We start from the raw sequence: 18,599 nt of genomic DNA, 5'->3' as shown, positions 1-18,599 counted from the left end.
ACAAAAAAAAAGACAACTTCAGGATTTATAATCTTTTAGTCTAATTCAGGTTGCATAACATTTTAAATAAAATTTTGTTCTCTGATACTTATATCACCACTGAACTATATTAAGGTCAAATTTACTAATTGACAAGATTGTTTCAATATTTAGTATTCCAATTAGTTCCATTGCTTTGTTAGATGTTAGATTTTCATTTATGAGATGATACATTCACATTATACACTCTTAAGTCACCAATTTTTAATAAAGGATATAACATTATATAATCAGAAAAATAAAAGTACATAACTAAATACATAAGCAGAAAAGCCAGGGTGAAGAACAGGGAATGATGAACCAAAATCAAACTAAACCTATGTGATGGCATTATGATTTGTGAACACCTGAAATATAAAAATATCAAAAAATACATATACAAATCTAGGATTAGAGCAGCCAATTAAACTTGCCTATATGGCAAAAGTTTTGGTGAGAACAAACCAACTTCATCATTCATGTAAGTCCCACTTCTCCAGATAAGTAATAACCTTTGGAAAAAATTGTAAACACAGAAAATTCTGAAGTAGAATATCAAGTGCAACATTTCCTTATAAAATTTAAATTCTTTTCACTGTAAAATAAATAAATTTCAGAAAACAGTTTGATCATAGTGATCAAAACATGAAGTGGGAGAAACTAGAAAATACATAAAATCTATTTCAAGGTAAGAGAATTTTTTCTCTAATTAAAGGTTTGAATATATTTAAATAACAAAAGTCATTTAGATGAGTGAGTGAAGTGTTAGCATTAACTTAAATATCTCAGGAAAAGCAAATTGAAGGTATGTACAGAAATTGGTAAGTATATTCCAATCACTACCACCCGCACCCCTTCTCCCTTAAGTAACAAACCTCTATATTTTACTTGGGTACCCATGGCCATCCAAGTAAGGGAAAATTATCCTCTACATCCTCTTGCTATTAGATGGTCACTAAGTTGTAGAAGGTGCAGAAAGAAGTGTCGAGGTGCAATCTCCAGAGCATGCTCTTGAGGGCAAAAGACTTGTCCTTCCTTCCCACTTACCTCCTCATTATTCAAAATGCAAATCAAAACAAAATTTCCCAAACAAAATAATAATAATAACAAAAACATTGTAGACATAGGAGCATCAGTGTTGACCACAAACATTGAAAAGAACAGCAGAAAACTAAAATAAGGACCTCAGGGATTGCATGACTGTAAGTTGCCCTCTTAGCTCTTGAACTCAGAATGCTTAACACTGGAGTCAACTTTAGAGATCATCTGCACTGCTGTATCTTGCTTTGGATAGAAAAAAAATGGTCAAGTATTATAAAAATTTAATGCCTATGGGCAACCACAGTTTTAGGACTATTCTAGTACATGAATTAGTCTCCAATTCCTATTCTAGTTCTTACTACATAATAGTTTACAAATTATTTTGGCATTCTTACTATTTGTATATGAAACATTGAAAAATTCTACAAATGCTTGCAAAGATTTTTAAGTTTGAAATTTAAAAGGTGATATTTCCTATTCATAAAAGTTTTGGTTAACTCTTCTACATTTCATCTTGGGCCTAAGAAAAGAGAATGTATAATTTTTATACACAAAATTCTAACTCACAGTAGTATTATCCATATTTTTTAGATGAGAAAAGACAAAAATACATCGTATATTCAATAGGTTCACTTCCATGAATTCATTTCTCAGACTGTTATTTGAACATCTAAATGAATATTTCTGTAGGTAAACTATGCAAGAAAACACTATGTACAATTCAACTGTTCTATATACATAACTGTCCAATTCTACCTGCAATGGGCACATATGTTTTAAAGTATTGTGATTGAAAATGGGGTAGTACTTACTAAAAAGTCATGTCTAGAAAAAATGGCACATTTCTTTCTGTAAAAGGAAAATAACTTCCTAGTTTATAAGAAAAACTGAGAAGTGAATAAACTACTCTGTTGATATAAAAAATATAACTTATTTTAGTGTAGAAAAATGCATTTGCTATATCATTATCATGAGGCAACACTTACTTGGAAGTTTGCATATTAAAAAATCTATCATAATTCCACAAACTAAATGTTGAACAGAAGTTGCAATTTATAATAGCCAGAAAGACTTGACGATTTTACATGAATTTTCAATGACCATATAATTTTCAAATAGTAAGTACTAATTTTGATGATGAAATAAACACTCTAAAAATGTATTTATTTTGACACCAATCAATATACTATTAAAACATTTTGTGTTAGATGACAGCTTATCTATAATAAGCCTCTACAACATGAAAATGACACATGCACTCTTCATAAGAGAAAACATATCACTAACAAACTATCTACATCTGGAGTAAAGAAAATAACTTTATAAACAACAGTTCCACATCTACAGATAAAACAACTTCATCCACATTTTTGTTGTAAGAATTAAGATAATTTGTGTAAGATGGTTTGCAGTATGCAGGCAAATTTAGTGCACAGTTATTCAGAAGTATTAGCAGCAGTGGTGCAATCTGAGAAGCTGTGACATTTCAGCAAAATTTATTTTCTGTGTTTTCCAAAATTTTTTGCAGACCAGCTCTACTTATTTTTTTCTCTATATTCCCCTGAAGTCGTTGGGAGAAAAATGTCATAAAACAGTACAGAAAATTTTTTAAATTCAGATTTTAAAAAAATGTCTGAATCACACTAATAATTTAATTATATTCATTTTTATTTTGTTCACTAATGTAGCCCAAGTCCTCAGGTGAGTACTTAAAATACAGGAAGGCTATGACAAATGCTTTTGGATAAATAACTGTATCTACATATATTCTTTTGCAAGTGATCAAACATGTAAATTTAAAAACATAATTGTATACTTTATTTTGTAATTTTGAAGTGTTTCCACCATAACTAATTAAAATGTCTCCTCAATGATTATCCAGAAGTGACAATATTATAAGTAATTAATTAGTGCTGAAATAATTCATTTTCACAAATAATTTGAAAATGTAAATTAGAGTCATTCATTTAAAAAATCCTAAGGATGAGGCTGTCAGTATAGCTTAGTGGTAGAGCACTTGCCTAGCAGAGGAGAAAAATAAATAAATAAATAAATAAATAAATAAATAAATAAATAAATAAAAACCTAATATGTACCCTTTATGTTTCAAAGACTGGACAAGCGGGGCCAGTTACACAGCTTCTGGGGTATCTTTCACATTATGGTTGAAATAAAACATTCCCAATAATGTAGGCAGTTCACACAAGAAAAGAGGTAAGGTAGCCCTGGTGACAGGAGCCAGGAAGCAGTGATGAATGGGATCTGATCTTTGTATTCAGCATTACCAATAGGATGCAGAGTATTCAAGGCAATGTCGTGATTGAGATATAGACAGAGTACAGTGGGAGTTTAGACCCAGAGAAAAACATGGATTTCTACTTAGGAAAATGCCAGTAACAGCTAGTAAAAACAAAAAATCACATAAACACTAAAATTCATCATTACCTTGCTAGAACTAAAATTTTGTTCATGCTGTATAATGTTTTCTTAAAAACTAAACCTACCAAGCTCAATTTGCTCTCTAAATGCAGTAATTTTAATTAAGAACTGAATGTAAAACTTTTAATACTCACATCAAGATCATCCTTGGCATTGTAGTAGACAACTTCATTGCTCTACAAGAAAGAAGAGTGCTTTACTGAGTAGAATAAAACAGAATACTGGATCAAACACTATAAATATTTTAAGCATGTTTTAAACAATAAACTTCCCATAATATTCCTTTCTCAGTATATTCCACAGAAATCCATAAAGATCAGTCAATGTTTATAAGAACAGATTAAAACTGTATATCAGTGGTGTTAAAAAAGCACACCTTGCATTTGAGAAAAAAACCTCAGTATAGTACTGGAATCGTGTGTCAAATGCATTATTGACATCATGGATAAACACACACCTATATTAAGAAAAAACAGGATAACTTCAGAAGCAGGTAATACAAGCACCTTAATAACATTCTGTTAAAACTATGATTTAAAAAATACATACATAAATATATTTACATCTCCAGTATTAAATTGATTCTTGAAAAATGTGTTATCTAAGCAATATTGGTAGAAATTTCCTCATGAGATTTAGAAAGGAATCAAAAGCAACTGGATCTAGATAGCAAAAAAAAAAAAAAATCTGTTTATCCAAGGCACTGCAACTCTCATATTGAATCTGGATCTAGATAGCAAACAAATACGTTTATCAAGGCACTGCAACTCTCATATTGAATCTAAGAGGTGAAATGACATTGGATTTTCAGCAAGAATAAATATGAATGGGCAATTTTGCAAATAAGTATTGCAGAAATATACCATAAACATGAATTAGGGCTACAAATGGAGCTACAGAGGGACAATGGAAAAGGGAGGATGAATAAAATGATTGTCGAAAAACTTTAAATTCCTATTCTTGGGTCTGAGACCAGTGTATGCATCACAAGAACAAAACACCTATGCTGGTTTCCCTTTTTCATCTAGACGTAGATGCAGTCCCTGTCTTTGGCAGTAATCTGAACACTCAGTAAGAATGTTTTCCTCTACCTCTTAAATATCCACCAACACCAATATTCTAAAATTATATTAGAAGTAGACACAAAATATAGATTTTTTTAAGAAAAGAAAACTTAGGGAAAACTTAGTAAATATATCTCAAAGTATATTTTAAAAATCGCTCCTTATTACTAGATGTCATGGAAAAATTATTTAATAGTCATGGCATTAGAAAACAGCAACAATTGTCACTTGAGGGTAGGACTCCACAAAGCTTCAGTACATGACTGTACTTATAAATCTCTAAGAGAAAAATATGTTTTGCTTTGTTTCCCAATTTGTTTGATACAGAAGTCAGTCCCAGCCCTTTTTATTTGAAAAATACTCCATGAGACTCAAGATAAATAAAATATAGGTTTCTCTAAAGAACAAAGAAGATCTATATGAATATTAGAAAATATGATTCATAATACTAAATGAAACTGAAGAACTAGAATTCCATTAGAATCGCTTTTTTTCCTTTTAAAAATTAGTGCATTATAGTTATACATGATATTTGAGTTGATTTTGACATAATTAGCATAAAATATAATTTACTCCAATTCAATCCCCAGTACACCCCTTACTCTCCACTCCTCCTACTCCCTGTTACCTTTCCTCTATTCTACTGCTCTTCCTTCTTTTCATTTATAGGTTTTTTTTAAAATAGTACTTTATAGATACACATGAAAACAATGTACAATTTAGTTTGATTTTTTTTTTTTTTTGGTAAAGAATAAAGTAGCTAGAACTGGACACGGTGGCACCTGCCTATAACCCCAGCAACTCAAGAAGCTGAAGCAAGAGGATTGCAAGTTCCAGGATAGCCTCATAACTTAGTGAAGCCCTGTCTCAATGTAAAACCTAAAGGCTAGAGTTACAGCTCAGTGGTAAAGCACACCTGGGTTCAATCCTTAAAATCAAAAAATTTTAAAAAAAGAGGAAGTACATAACTAGAGTATTTTAATATGCACAAAAATTCTAATTCCTGAAATATTTCTCATTCCACTTATTTTGTAACAGGAGTCAAGAGTCAAAATACCAAATCAGAACTCATCACATACACAAACCAAGAAAATTATCTAAATCCACCTGGGACCCTAACCTAATTACTAGTTTATTGATCCCACTTGCAACTCTGTAATTTATACTTAGGAAGCAATTTTCAGTTTAGAATATAGATTCCAACAAAAGTTGTACGACTGAATAAGTTTATCTTCATTTTTTACTTTATTTTCTTCCAAAATGCTTGCTTATATTTACAAAACTAGAACATGAAGAAAACAAGGTGAAATAACAGTATATTTCAAGCAGTTCACCAGCATCACCTTTTCAAAAGATACAAATTCACTTATACACACATCACTATGCCAAGAAAGGCACATAAGATAAATGCATCTACTCCTACTTCCTAGGTAAAAAAAAAAATGGCTATAGATCATTTACATAAGACAACCTGGGTTTGTCCTATGATTACACTTGGCTCACAGTGCTAGAACTAATAGATAAAACTGACAGGTCAGCTTTTCTCCTATATATGACCATATGAAGAGTACTTATTAAACTGAAGATTAAGAGTTCCTCATAGTCTGTTGAAAGAGGTTACAAGTGTGATAAAGAAATGCTATTATTGGGTTGGGCATGTGGCTTAGTGGTTGAGCACTTGCCTAGTATGTGTGATCCTGGATTCAATCCCCACTATTACAAAAGAAAATAATAAAGAAACAAATAGAAAAGAAAATGATAGTATCCATTCCATCTCAGTATTTTCATTTGGTTAAGATCAACTGAAATTAAAATTAAAATTAATAAAATCTAACTTTGAGAATACATTTTATACAAAACTCTGTTGCCTAATTTCTCTTTCAGAATCTGTATATTGCTAAACCTGTTGTCGAAAAGGTATATTCCAAAGTTTATTTAAAGTTCGCACAACACTTTCTGGGTTTAGGATGACACAATTATACAATTTGATTTTTTAAAGACAACTTAAAAATGCAGATAGCACAAATATATCTAAATATAATTTGGATGTATACACATATATATATACACTACATAAAATATGTATAATACAATTAATATATGTGCATCTATGTTTAAATTAGACATAAAATCATACTATATGGTAAACTATCCATATTCCTTCATGTAACTGGTATTCTATATCTCTGTTTATATATCTGTTTTAAAATAGCTCTTTCTTAATACAATGTTCATTTCTCACATGGTCAAAACATAAATGCAAAAAGAATGAATGTGTTTTACAGAAAACATTAAAATGATAAAGCACTTAATCAACTGTGTGTGCTCAGGTTAAGAAGATGACAGACAGTGGATGCAACTGGATATGTCCAGTGTCTCATGACAAGGCTCCTTTTGGTTTAGGAACATTTTGTTAACCTCACTATCATAAATATACCTTCACATCTTCAAGCTACAAACTTTTCTTATGCAGAATGCACATTATCCATTTATTACACATAACAGAAAAACATTAAGGATAAATTGACATAGGAAATCAGGATTTGAAGAAACTATAAACTGGCATTATTCAATCAATACAGTGCTCTTCCAGGGTAAAACGTCACTAAAATAAATGCAAACTTTCATAGAGCATTTGATTTTTCAGCCATTTAAAATATTTTTCCAGCCCCAGTTCATCATATGTTCTTATAGAAAATTGTAAGGATTTATTTGGGATTTTGTTTATACTGTTTCAGAATTATTTGGCTCAGAAGTTATTAAAATTTGAGAAAAATCATAATTGGGTGATTTTTTATAAATAAAAATAAATAATTTTTATTTATAGCCATCTTCTTTTTTTTAATAGCCATCTTCTCTACTACAGGAAAATATATACTAAGAGGTGCTGCAATGTTGAACTAAATCAGTAGAGTAATTCAAATAGCTGAATTACCAAAATACATCCAGAGTCAATCGTTAAAGGAATGGGATAAAAAACAATTCTAGGAAGGGGAATTATACACTGAATCAACCAAATTCTATGATCTGATGTTTTTATAGAGATGAGCTTTTGGTTAAAATGAACTCTGTGCTAAAGAAAATAAGAGGATAAATTTTATAAATACAGTAAATACCTTAAGTGGGAAGAATTAAAGGAGAAGAGGCAAAGTCTCAGCTGAATTCCTTGTTTAATCATGTCCCCTTTCTTACATCCCACCTAGACTTTGTGCAGGAAGGTTTCTGGGTCACAGAATCAGCAAAGGGGGCCATATTCCATTCACACAAGAATTACACTGGTGACCTTCTCTGTGCTGTGTTCAAGAAACAATGATGAATAATATCTGCACCCAACCACAGGGAGCAAGCTGTCATCCTTCAACTTATCTGTGGCGAGAAGATGACGCAACTAAGACAGTCATTCTGACCTGCTCTATGTGAAAATTGCTGTATTATACTTGGATCTCACTCCTACGTGAACTAAAATACTCCAGTTTTCAAAATAAGTGAGAATTAAGTATTCCGGACACTTAAAACAGTCCCCCTCTGTTGATCAGTGAGATACAAAGAGAGAGAGAAACTTGCCTGTCCTTACTCAAAACTCCCTCAATTCCTCCTCCAGAGAGTTCATAGGTGTCCCAATATCACTGAATACTTTCATTAAAACTGTGGCACATAAGCTAACTGCCAGAGGCACAGGTTATAATGTCTTATTTCCCTATTATCCTTCTGTCTAAATGATTTAATAAAAATTATTAAACATCATCTTAGAATGTAGTTCACATTCAAACGCAGAGGTTTTCAGCAAATTTCAGGGCTTATGCACAACATCATGGAATAAAGCCAGCAACCACCTCGAACTAGATTCTTGGATTAGTTAAACGTTTAGAGAGCTATTTTTCATAATTTAAGCTCCACCAGATGACAAGAACAAATTGTTTTGTTTCCGAATTTTAACCAAATAGTTTACTTATTTATTACTTCCTCAAAATGAATTGACCCAAATGAGTCCATGCTAACATAATACTTCTGCTGACTGAAATTTAAAACACCCCCTAGCAAGTTGAGAAAAAAAAAATATTTTAGACTCCAAATATCTATTGGGAGTCAAAAATTAAACCTGGGCAAAATAAACTATTTCATCTTTAAAATGCATATTGTGAGTGACAGCTCTTTGCATGACATGTCTCTCTAAGCCAGCCTCTGGTGAATAGTTTATGTGAAAAATCTAAGGCCTAAGTACCAAGCTTCTGTGTAGAAATAAGATGTTGCCAAAGATAAGACTAAAATATTGGAAATGAAAATTAGAATTTTATTATCAACATTTGAAATGTACAGCACATTCAACATTCAAACAGAGATTAATTGCTGTCCAATTTGCTTATTCTCTTTTCTTGGCTATACCTTGGCTAGGCACATGATCGACAACCTAACAAATTTTGGGCAGCTGTATTTTTCATTAATGTGGCTTTTTAAAAAATATAGCATGCTCCTTGTAATTTTTATCACTCCTGAGTTCCAAATATGCAATCAGTTGAAAATTATGAGATACTCTTCATTAAAAATGAGTTATGTTAATGACTCCTGCAAGCCAAGACCATGTTGTTTAACTCAAATCATTCACAAGTCAAATTTTATTAATGTTGATAACACCAGAAAAGCATATTGATAGCAATTTGGCCCAGAAACAACTTATGCCACTACTTTTATGTTCAAAACAATTTCTGTACTGGCCACATGTCAACCAGCAGCTTGGTAGAACTGTGTGAATAAAAGAACTTAGAAACATGTGTATGTGTGGTTGTTTGTACACATGGAAGATGTGAATATGAACAAATATTTATAGGAATGTAGTCCTTGAAAAAATATTTTGCCACATAATTATAGGTGTTTGAAGTAAAGATCTCATGAACATGTTTAAGAAAATGTAGTTTAGAAAAAATAATGATGGGTACAGGTTCAGCTAGAGATCAGCATTGTCAGATTACAGAAGACATTTGGTAAATCTACCTTCACACTGTGTGACAGAGGATAATAAATGAGATGAAGCTGTGAAGTTTTTACTATGGTGTGTGGTACACATAAATGTTGACAATTAATGTTTATATATGTAAAAAGTAGAGATATCCATAGAATTTATCTGCTACGTATACATGATTTTTTTGTGTGTGGTGCTGAGAATTGAACTGAGGGCCTTGTGCATGTGAGACAAGCTCTCTATCAACTGAGCTACATTTAATTTTATTTTTTTAGATCAGTTTTTATGCTGTGAGTCTGTTTGACTTAAAGTACTTTCTTTAAAGATTCTATGCAGCAGAGTACAGGAGAAATTGAGTTGCTAACTTTACTATTTTTAATCTGGTAAACCAAATTAAATAATAGGAAAAATACAACAGAAGTGATAATTAATTGATGATTCCATATGCATCCTGGTATTGAGGTGTTCAAATCTCTCTGATTCTAAACATTTTCTTTCTATCCCTTCATCTTCTTTACATATGAATCTTTATTTACTCTTACCAAGAAAAATTTCAGTCTTGTATTAAACAAAAGTTTGCTTGTCCATCCAATACCCAAAATATGTAATCTTGTTGGAGGAAATGACACAGTTAAATCAGATGTTGTCATATTTTAAAAAATAATAGACATGAAGATTTGCTAAACTTGGTAATATTTTTTTTCCTGTTTAGAAACTATGCTGTCTTCAAGAATGGCTTATTTCTTAAAAAGAAAAAATCATGTGATTCTATGTGGCTAGCAAATCCTACCATTCTCTTCTTTGACCATAGCAATTAGTAAATGCCTACAACTACCAATTAATAGTATTTGATTTTCCTATTCTTCTGCAGAAATAATGGGTCCAGGGGTAGTTACAGTGGAAAAAGCTGAAACTATTAAAGCCTGCTTCTTCTATCCAAGCCAGAGGCTAACTCCTTCCATTGACTTCATGATTAAAGGACCAATGATTTATAAAGTTCTTGTTAAGCTAGTTTAGAATTTGGATTCTATCTTCTACAATTACTAGTACTTATAGAATGCCACAGTCCCTACAATGATTTATCCATCCAAGTTTTTTGTTACTAATTTTCAATGACATTTGTTTGAACTCTAATTTCCAATGGGGGAAATATAAGAATATAACTGTTTCATAATCAATGTCCAATCCATATCCTAGATGCTACTCCATCCTGATTCCTTAAAGATCACAGGACACAACATCTATGTCCTTTCTTGTGTCCATCTTCTAAATCAAATTCTGGTGGTTTGCAAAATGTGAACAAGATTTGAGAAATAAAACTTCAATTGTGTTCTTACATAAAAATTTTGTCTAGAATTTAAAATTCTAGCAGAAAAATTTTAGAAAATCAATGAAAACAAGGGCTCAAAAACATTTACCTCAAATACGAATCATTTTAATATTTTTCTGACAATTTTATAATCATCTTTCTGACAAAGTTACTTAGCACCAACTAAATATTTAGTGAGCAATATATCAGCAAGTCATTTTAAAACTTACTTCTTTCCCTTTTTTGTATCAATTATCCACTAGTTTTTGTCTGCATCATAAAAATTAAATAACTATACATTTTAATCATATGCTTGAATATCACAGTTTCTTTAAAAATATGATATCAAAATTCTATCATTTAGGTGTTGTTAAATGATCCATGGGCTATAATGATAAAATATAAATCTATTTCTTCTTTGAACTCTTAATTTTTGTTTTAATAATAAATACATTTTGAGCTTTCTACTATGGTAAGCTCTGCATTGTAAACATAAACATATATATATTTTAAAGAATATATTGCTACCATTAGAGAAATGCAAATCAAAACTACTCTTGAGATTTCATCTCACTCCAGTCAGAATGGCAGCTATTATGAAGACAAACAACAATAAGTATTGGCAAGGATGTGGGGAAAAAGCTACAGTCATACACTGCTGGTGAGATTGAAAAAGGTGCAGACAATATGGAAAGCAGTATGGAGATTTCTTGGAAAATTGGAATGGAACCACTATTTGACCCAGCTGTCCCTCTCCTCAGTCTACACCCACAGGACTTAAAAACAGCATACTACAGGGACACAGCCACATCAATGTTTATAGCAGCAAAATTCACAATAGCTAAACTGTGGAACCAAGCTAGATTTCCTTCAATAGATGAATGGATTAAAATACACACACACACACACACACACACACACACACAATGGAATATTACTCAGCAATAAAGGGAATAAAATAATGGCATTTGAAGATAAATGGAAGGTGTTAGAGAAGATAGTGCTAAGTGAAGTTAGCCAATCCCAAAAAACCAAATGACAAATGTTTTATCTGATATAAGGAGGCTGATTCATAGTGGGGTAGGGAGGGGGAGCATGAGAGGAATAGACAAACTCTAGATAGGGCAGAGGGGTGGGAGGGGAAAAAAGGGGACACGGGGTTTAGAAATGATGGTGGAATGTGATGGATATTATTATACAAAGTACATGTATGAAAACACAAATTGGTGAGAATATTCTTTGTATAAAACCAGAGATCTGAAAAAGTGTACTCTATTGTGTAATAAGAATTGTAATGCATTCTGCTGTCGTATATAAATAAAAAATTAATCTAAAAAAGAATATATTGCTAAAGATAAATCATTATATTATCAATCTCAGTTTTGTGGATTGTAAAGGTAAGATTAAGAGTAGACAAACTGAGTTTAACACAGGTCTTTATATCCCCAATATGTTATTATCAATACAGGAATGACCTGCTTTGGGGAGATAGTGAATTCCTTATATGTTCTACATAATTCACCTAAAATAAATAAAGGTAATGTTCACTCTTCTAAATACATTCATTGTATGTTATTAACTTTGTTTTATAATCTGTGTTAAAATGTGAATTGAATTTCATTAGCCTTATTGGAAAATAATTTTGGTATATTGTAATGTACTTCTTTAGTTTTACATTTATTCCTGAGATAATTTCCATGTATATTTGTAAAATTATAGTTTTTTAAAAAAGTTTTGTTGTGGAATTTGTAAAATGCAGACAAAGTATTCCCTAATAACTAACCCAGCATGTTAGCCAACCTATAAGTCAAAGTTACTTAAGAGGAGTGGTCACAGAAAAAGATAATAGATCCATGTGTCTCCATTATGTTTAATTACCTAATTGTGAAAGGAGATTGCAGACTAAAGCAGTGATATGAAACTATTGACATAATCAGAAATAATTGTAACATTCAGCAAAAGAAAATGTTAATTACTTCAACATAAAAGAAGTGTGTTTAAAAAGAAAGAGAAGATTAAATTATTACAGTTTGAGTAGAGACAGTGCTTAGAATGTTGTACTGCTTTTTAATAGATTGATAGATGAATAATTGAATATCACAAGCCTATAAACTATTAGAAAAGCAAGACTAAAATAATAAAGCTAGCATTTGTAGACATGTGTGTGCAAGGACACATACACACACACACAAAACATATCACTGCAGAGAAAATAAACAGACAATTCCAAAAGTTTCAAATAAGTTAAAACACTGACAAGTTTCACTCCCATAACAAATTACAAAAAAAAAAAATGTAAATACACGTGATTTCAGTGTTCCTTGTTCTTGAATCTCAAAAAAAAAAATTGACTCTTGTTAAACATTAAAAGCAATATCAATTTATTTCTTCATCTTTTAAACTTTAATAGGAATCTGCCTACAAGCTATTCTGGTGCTTCAAATTATATCAATAAACACACGACTTAAATCATAGGAGTAAAATAAAAGTAGAATATGAGAATATAAATATATTATGTTCCATAGCACAAAACCTCCAGGGAAACTCAGTCCAAAATTAAACCCACACATCAATAATGCTAAGAAATTTGCTCTAATCTCCTTTAATCTGTAACTTCAAGGAAGCTTTAGGTATGATCATCTAAAGCATAAATATTTAAGCCACCAAAATATTTCAATTTTTATGCTTCCCATTGAGTTAGACCAGCCACATCTTCTTGACTCGTGATCAAATTAATAGCATTTTATCATAATATTTTATCCTGGCAATAAAATTTTGTCAGTTTGTCCAATGGAATCATTAGCACCACCTTTCCAAATTAATCACTATCAACCTCAGAAAAATCATGATTCTAAGACAAAGTATAATGACTCACATTATTGTCAATTAATTATTAGTTGTAAAATAATCTGGTTAAAATTAAGAACTCAAAGGACACTAAACTGTTTATCACTATACCAATTTAACTTATCTCTTATTGGGCATTAAGAACTATATAGGATGGAAGAGAGAGGACAAGAGACATTCACTATGTATCTATTATAGGATAGAATTTAACCTCATAAAATCTTTTAGATATGCAATAGTATTATCTTTTTAAAAATGATATCAATAAAAATTTCATAAACATTATACTATATTGATCTTTAGATTTCTTTCTCTTTCCCCCTCTCCATTCTCCACTATTGAGACAAAGGGTTTCTGACCATAGATGAAGAGATAACAGTAAAACAAATATATTACTGTTTAGCTTGGATATCATATACTAGGTTTAAGTCCCTTTAAGGAAATAGTCTCAAAATTCAGGCTTAATAAAGCAGAAAGTAAACATTTTTAAAATGCATACAACTTTATATATAAGAACACAGCTAGGAAGTCTAAATTCATTTTATCTTGTACAACAAGGTCTCTATGGACTGTATCTACAGTTATTGTAGGTTTGGCTCACCAGAAACAGACACTAAGACAAGGACTTGAGCACAAGGAACTTGTGAAGCAACCCCAGGGAACACTAATAGGATAGTGGAAAAGCAAGACAATAAGCAAAGAAATGAAAATCATGGTGTGTTAAAAAAAAAAAAGAAGAAAAAAAAGAAAACCTGGAGCCTTTGTGATACTATTTTAGAGCATCATACAAAACTCTTCCATCCAAAGAGCTCTAGTATCCACTCACACCAGCTATCATTGGTTGGGAGCATTCACTCCTGCACAATCAAGGCTGTGAAGAAATCCTTCAAAGGCCAAGATTTTCAGGAAAACGCTGGAGGAATGTATAGGAGTAGAATAGAACATGCATGCAGGTTCCTGGGCACTGAGATGCAGGCAGGGAACTAAGAGCATCTACTGTAGGCATATAGTAAATGCTTTAAAATAGTTACTGAGCACATGATTAAGTCAACTAAATGATTTTCAGCACTGACCAGCTGGATGAATGACTTCGCTAAGGCTTTGGGTTCCTCCTCTGTAAAATGATGAGTTGGTTGATAAAAACGGTCTCTAGAATACTTCCATTTGTATGTTGTGATGTTTCCACTGAGTGATTGTTTTGTTTAGATCACAGAAGCAGTCTTAGTATCTACATCTATCTATTGTTTTCTGGGAGCCTTTGATTAGTATGCTTCTTTTTTGTGTGTGCATATTCAACAGAATGCAGGGATGTCATTCTGTTTTGAGAAACAAAGGCAAAGTTCTTCCTTTTTATTTGAAATCTGACATATTCTATAGAAGCATGTACAACTGGAAGACCAACCTCTAATCATTGTTTTTCTTTTGATCTTAAAAGGTCAATTCAAAGGATATTCATTTATCCTTGAAAATTATAACTGTATTTCTGAGGGATAGCTGTTTAAGATAACATTCTCAACCTCTTTATACCTACCATACACAATCTGGCAATCTCTCCATATGGCATATATTAATGATAAAAGACATAATGAAATAACAGTCATTTATATGTAAAATAGAAATCAGGTTTTTAAAACAAAATCAAGGTTAGTGTATTTGTTCTACTTTTCTGCAAAAATAATTGCTAAAATTGTAAAGAAAGGAATGCTACTGCAGAAGAAATAAAAGGACTTTTTTTTAGAGGCACTCCATTCTATTTGAATAATACATAGTTGCTTTGGAAACAGTAAAAATCCCTCTATTTCATTAGCCTAGTTTTAGTAACTGTATCTAATTAAGTTACATTTCAAAGAATGTTTTAAATTCAAACTGTTCACTGATTCAGATATAACTTGTCCCTAATTAAAACATGCATGATTGTTAAAATGTTAATTTCCGAAAGCAAGAATCTAAGATTCTCAACAAATCCTAAGAACTCCTCACAGTGCTGGTTACATTGTATACTTAATTTCATTTGCTGTCCAAACTAAAAGAAAAAAAAATTCTGTGGACCATGCTTATTTCTCAGGCAGATTTTAATAAATTAGTTATTCTAATTTTATATGGCATTTTTTAAGAAAATGTAATGCTTTTGCATTAGAGTATTAAATAAAAATCTTTATGTTATCCATACATCATAGACAAATTGCCCCCAAGACTGACAGAATGATGTAATACAATTATGAATAATTGTCAAGTAAAAAGGTTCATATTTCACTCCTAGGTCCAATTCTTGGCCTGTGTCAGTAAAGGGATTAACCCAGCCAAAATCGTTTTGTCTTCTCATTATCAATTGGGCAAAGAACTTGAACTTCCAACAGTTGCAATGATAACTTAACCTTAAAATTTATAGGAAAGAATTTTTCAGATTTTAAGATGTGTATGTCTAAATAATGTTATCTAGAATTCAATTTTAAGACTTTCATATAATCATAATCAAGGCCCTTATTTAAATATGTGTAATCCATTTGTCTAATACAGTTACAAATAGAATAAAAGAAGGTTGAAACATCAAGTAAAAATTTCTAAATGCTAAAAAATGATTTAATTAAGCTAAGCATAAGAACAGTATAAAAAAGACATTGAGGGTGTTTTGTTTGTTTTGTTTTGTTTTTTTAGGAAACAAAATCACTTGATTAGCCAAAGGGTTTACCTAAATTATTTCAATATTAAGAAGCTGATATCACTTCTGGAGAGAACAAAAATATTGCAGAGACATGGAGCCAATTACAGAGTTGTCTACTTTTTAAACTCTGATGGCAGATGTGTTGTGGAACAAAGGAACACCATCAACATAGTCATCTTTTGATCATGTTGACTTCTTTCCTAGCACATAAGAAACCCTGTCTGGAAAATATTTTACATTTAAAGAATCAAGCAATTTCAAAGGCAATATCCAGGTGAGAAGAATGAAGAGAATATATTAGCACCTAATTAACCTTCACAGACACCAGAACTTATTTCCTTTCTACAAAATTGGAAGACTGAAGTTTTTATTCCAGTATACTTTATATATTGATTACTCATGTGGATTTTTTTATTTAATAAAAAAAATAACAGATCTAGAAACACCCATAGGGGAATAAATGAGGTGACAGCAGATCAAATGAAATTATCATCAAAATTTTACATTCTAAACCTAAATGCATCAAACTATATATCATCAAGGCACTGACACAATAATATAAGATAAACAAAAAATATTAATCAAATCTGATGGATATTAATATTTCCTTTCACCATCAAGTAAATAATACTAAAACCAGTTTAATTGGCCTAATGTTGCTTAGTGGTTGCTTTAGAGAAAGCAGATCTTAGGCTATTTTTTTATTTTTATTTTTTTTCATATTTGGTCCTGGGGATTGAACCCATGAGTGCTTAACCACTGAGGCACATCTCAGTCTTGTTGTTTTCTTTTTTTTTTTCTTTTAGTGGGGACAGAGTATCACTAAGTTGCTGAGGATGGCTTTGAACTTGTGATCCGCTTGCCTCAGCCTCTTGAGTCACTCAGGCATGTGGCACCATTCACACAGCAGGTTCTTTTAAAAAAAAATGAAAAAAATCTTTAGTTTTAAATTATTATTTTTTGTTGACTGATAAATTTGTGTGTATTTACCACATGATATTTTGAAATATTTATATAGATGTGCATATACTCATGTACACACACACATACACACATAGTGGAATGACTAAATCTACCTGATTAGCACATGAGATACTTATATAGTTATTTCACGGTTTAAGAAAACTTAGCAATCATTCAACATTATGAAACAATATAATATTTAGAAAATGATATTATTTATACCATAGATTTGACAGATAAAACACAGGATACTCTGAACACAGAAAATTAAATCTGAATTTCTAATAATAAAAATAATAAAAATCTTGTTTACTAAAAGTATATTCTAAACTTATACAAACAATATACTTGTTTATCAGAAATTCGAATGTTACTAGGGCATCAGATATTTTAGGTACTAAATCTGGCAATCTTAATTTATACTACTGTGTCATATATGCATATTTAGTTATTTCTGAAATTTTTAAAAAATTAATGCTATTTCAGGAATTTTTAAGGGAAAGAAGGATGCTTTATTACTGACCACTAGCTTTACAATTAAATATGAAACAATACAGTGAAAAGGAGTAACATCACAATTACAAATACTTTTCCAGCCTTTAGAATACTTACTGAGACAAGTCTGTGTGTATGTGTGTGTGTGCACGTGAGTGCCTGTGTGCATATTTTGTGAATTTTTTTAAAATTGTTAATAAAATATATTGTATTTTCAATAGTACTTTCAGTTTATATAGAGACAGTAATTATAGAGCTTTGTTCATTTAATTCTCACTTTGGAATACACTAAAGCAATACTGAAATGGTTGCACTGATAACTTAGTAGCAGCTTACCAGTTTTTGATGATTTGAGACAACTCAGAAGAGGCTGTAACCTCTGTAGCACCACTGTTACCTTGGCCGACTTCCACAGCCTGGCCAGCCAGGCAGTTGCATGATATGTTCCAACTATAAATTGTGTGATCCTTCTAAACTCACACACTAGGTCAAATACATGACTTTGCCAGGCAGAGGCCATTCCTGATATCAAAGGTACATGAAAAGTTAAGCTTTTGGTAGATCCTATAATCTGTCTAAAGTGACTCTTAGTTAATCTTTTTCCTTTTTGAAGTTTTTATCCTTTTTTTTTCATTGTTATTGTTGAGATGACTAGAAGACTATATTCCTTGGGGAGTCATGAAAGAATTTAGAAATATCCAAGAAAAAATTCTGAGCACTTACAATTTATAAGCTAACAGCAAACCAGCCATTTATAAATCAAACAAAGCTATCCTGAAAGAGCTATGTGATGCATTATATAGG

At 31.2% G+C, this 18,599-nt stretch overlaps 1 protein-coding gene across 1 annotated transcript in view; it reads right to left on the bottom strand.

Moving 5' to 3' along the window:
- Cacna2d1 (calcium voltage-gated channel auxiliary subunit alpha2delta 1) overlaps positions 1 to 18,599 on the bottom strand; it is a 448,394-nt gene that overhangs the window by 178,712 nt on the left and 251,083 nt on the right. Inside the window, 1 exon segment of the mRNA XM_078040138.1 lies at positions 3,633 to 3,674. Within this exon segment, the coding sequence (XP_077896264.1) occupies positions 3,633 to 3,674 (42 nt within the window).

This window comes from Ictidomys tridecemlineatus, chromosome 2 (assembly GCF_052094955.1).
Source record: "Ictidomys tridecemlineatus isolate mIctTri1 chromosome 2, mIctTri1.hap1, whole genome shotgun sequence".
Taxonomy (NCBI): domain Eukaryota; kingdom Metazoa; phylum Chordata; class Mammalia; order Rodentia; family Sciuridae; genus Ictidomys; species Ictidomys tridecemlineatus.
Note: the sequence above shows the minus strand (reverse complement) of the source record. Positions and strands in the feature narration are given on the sequence as shown.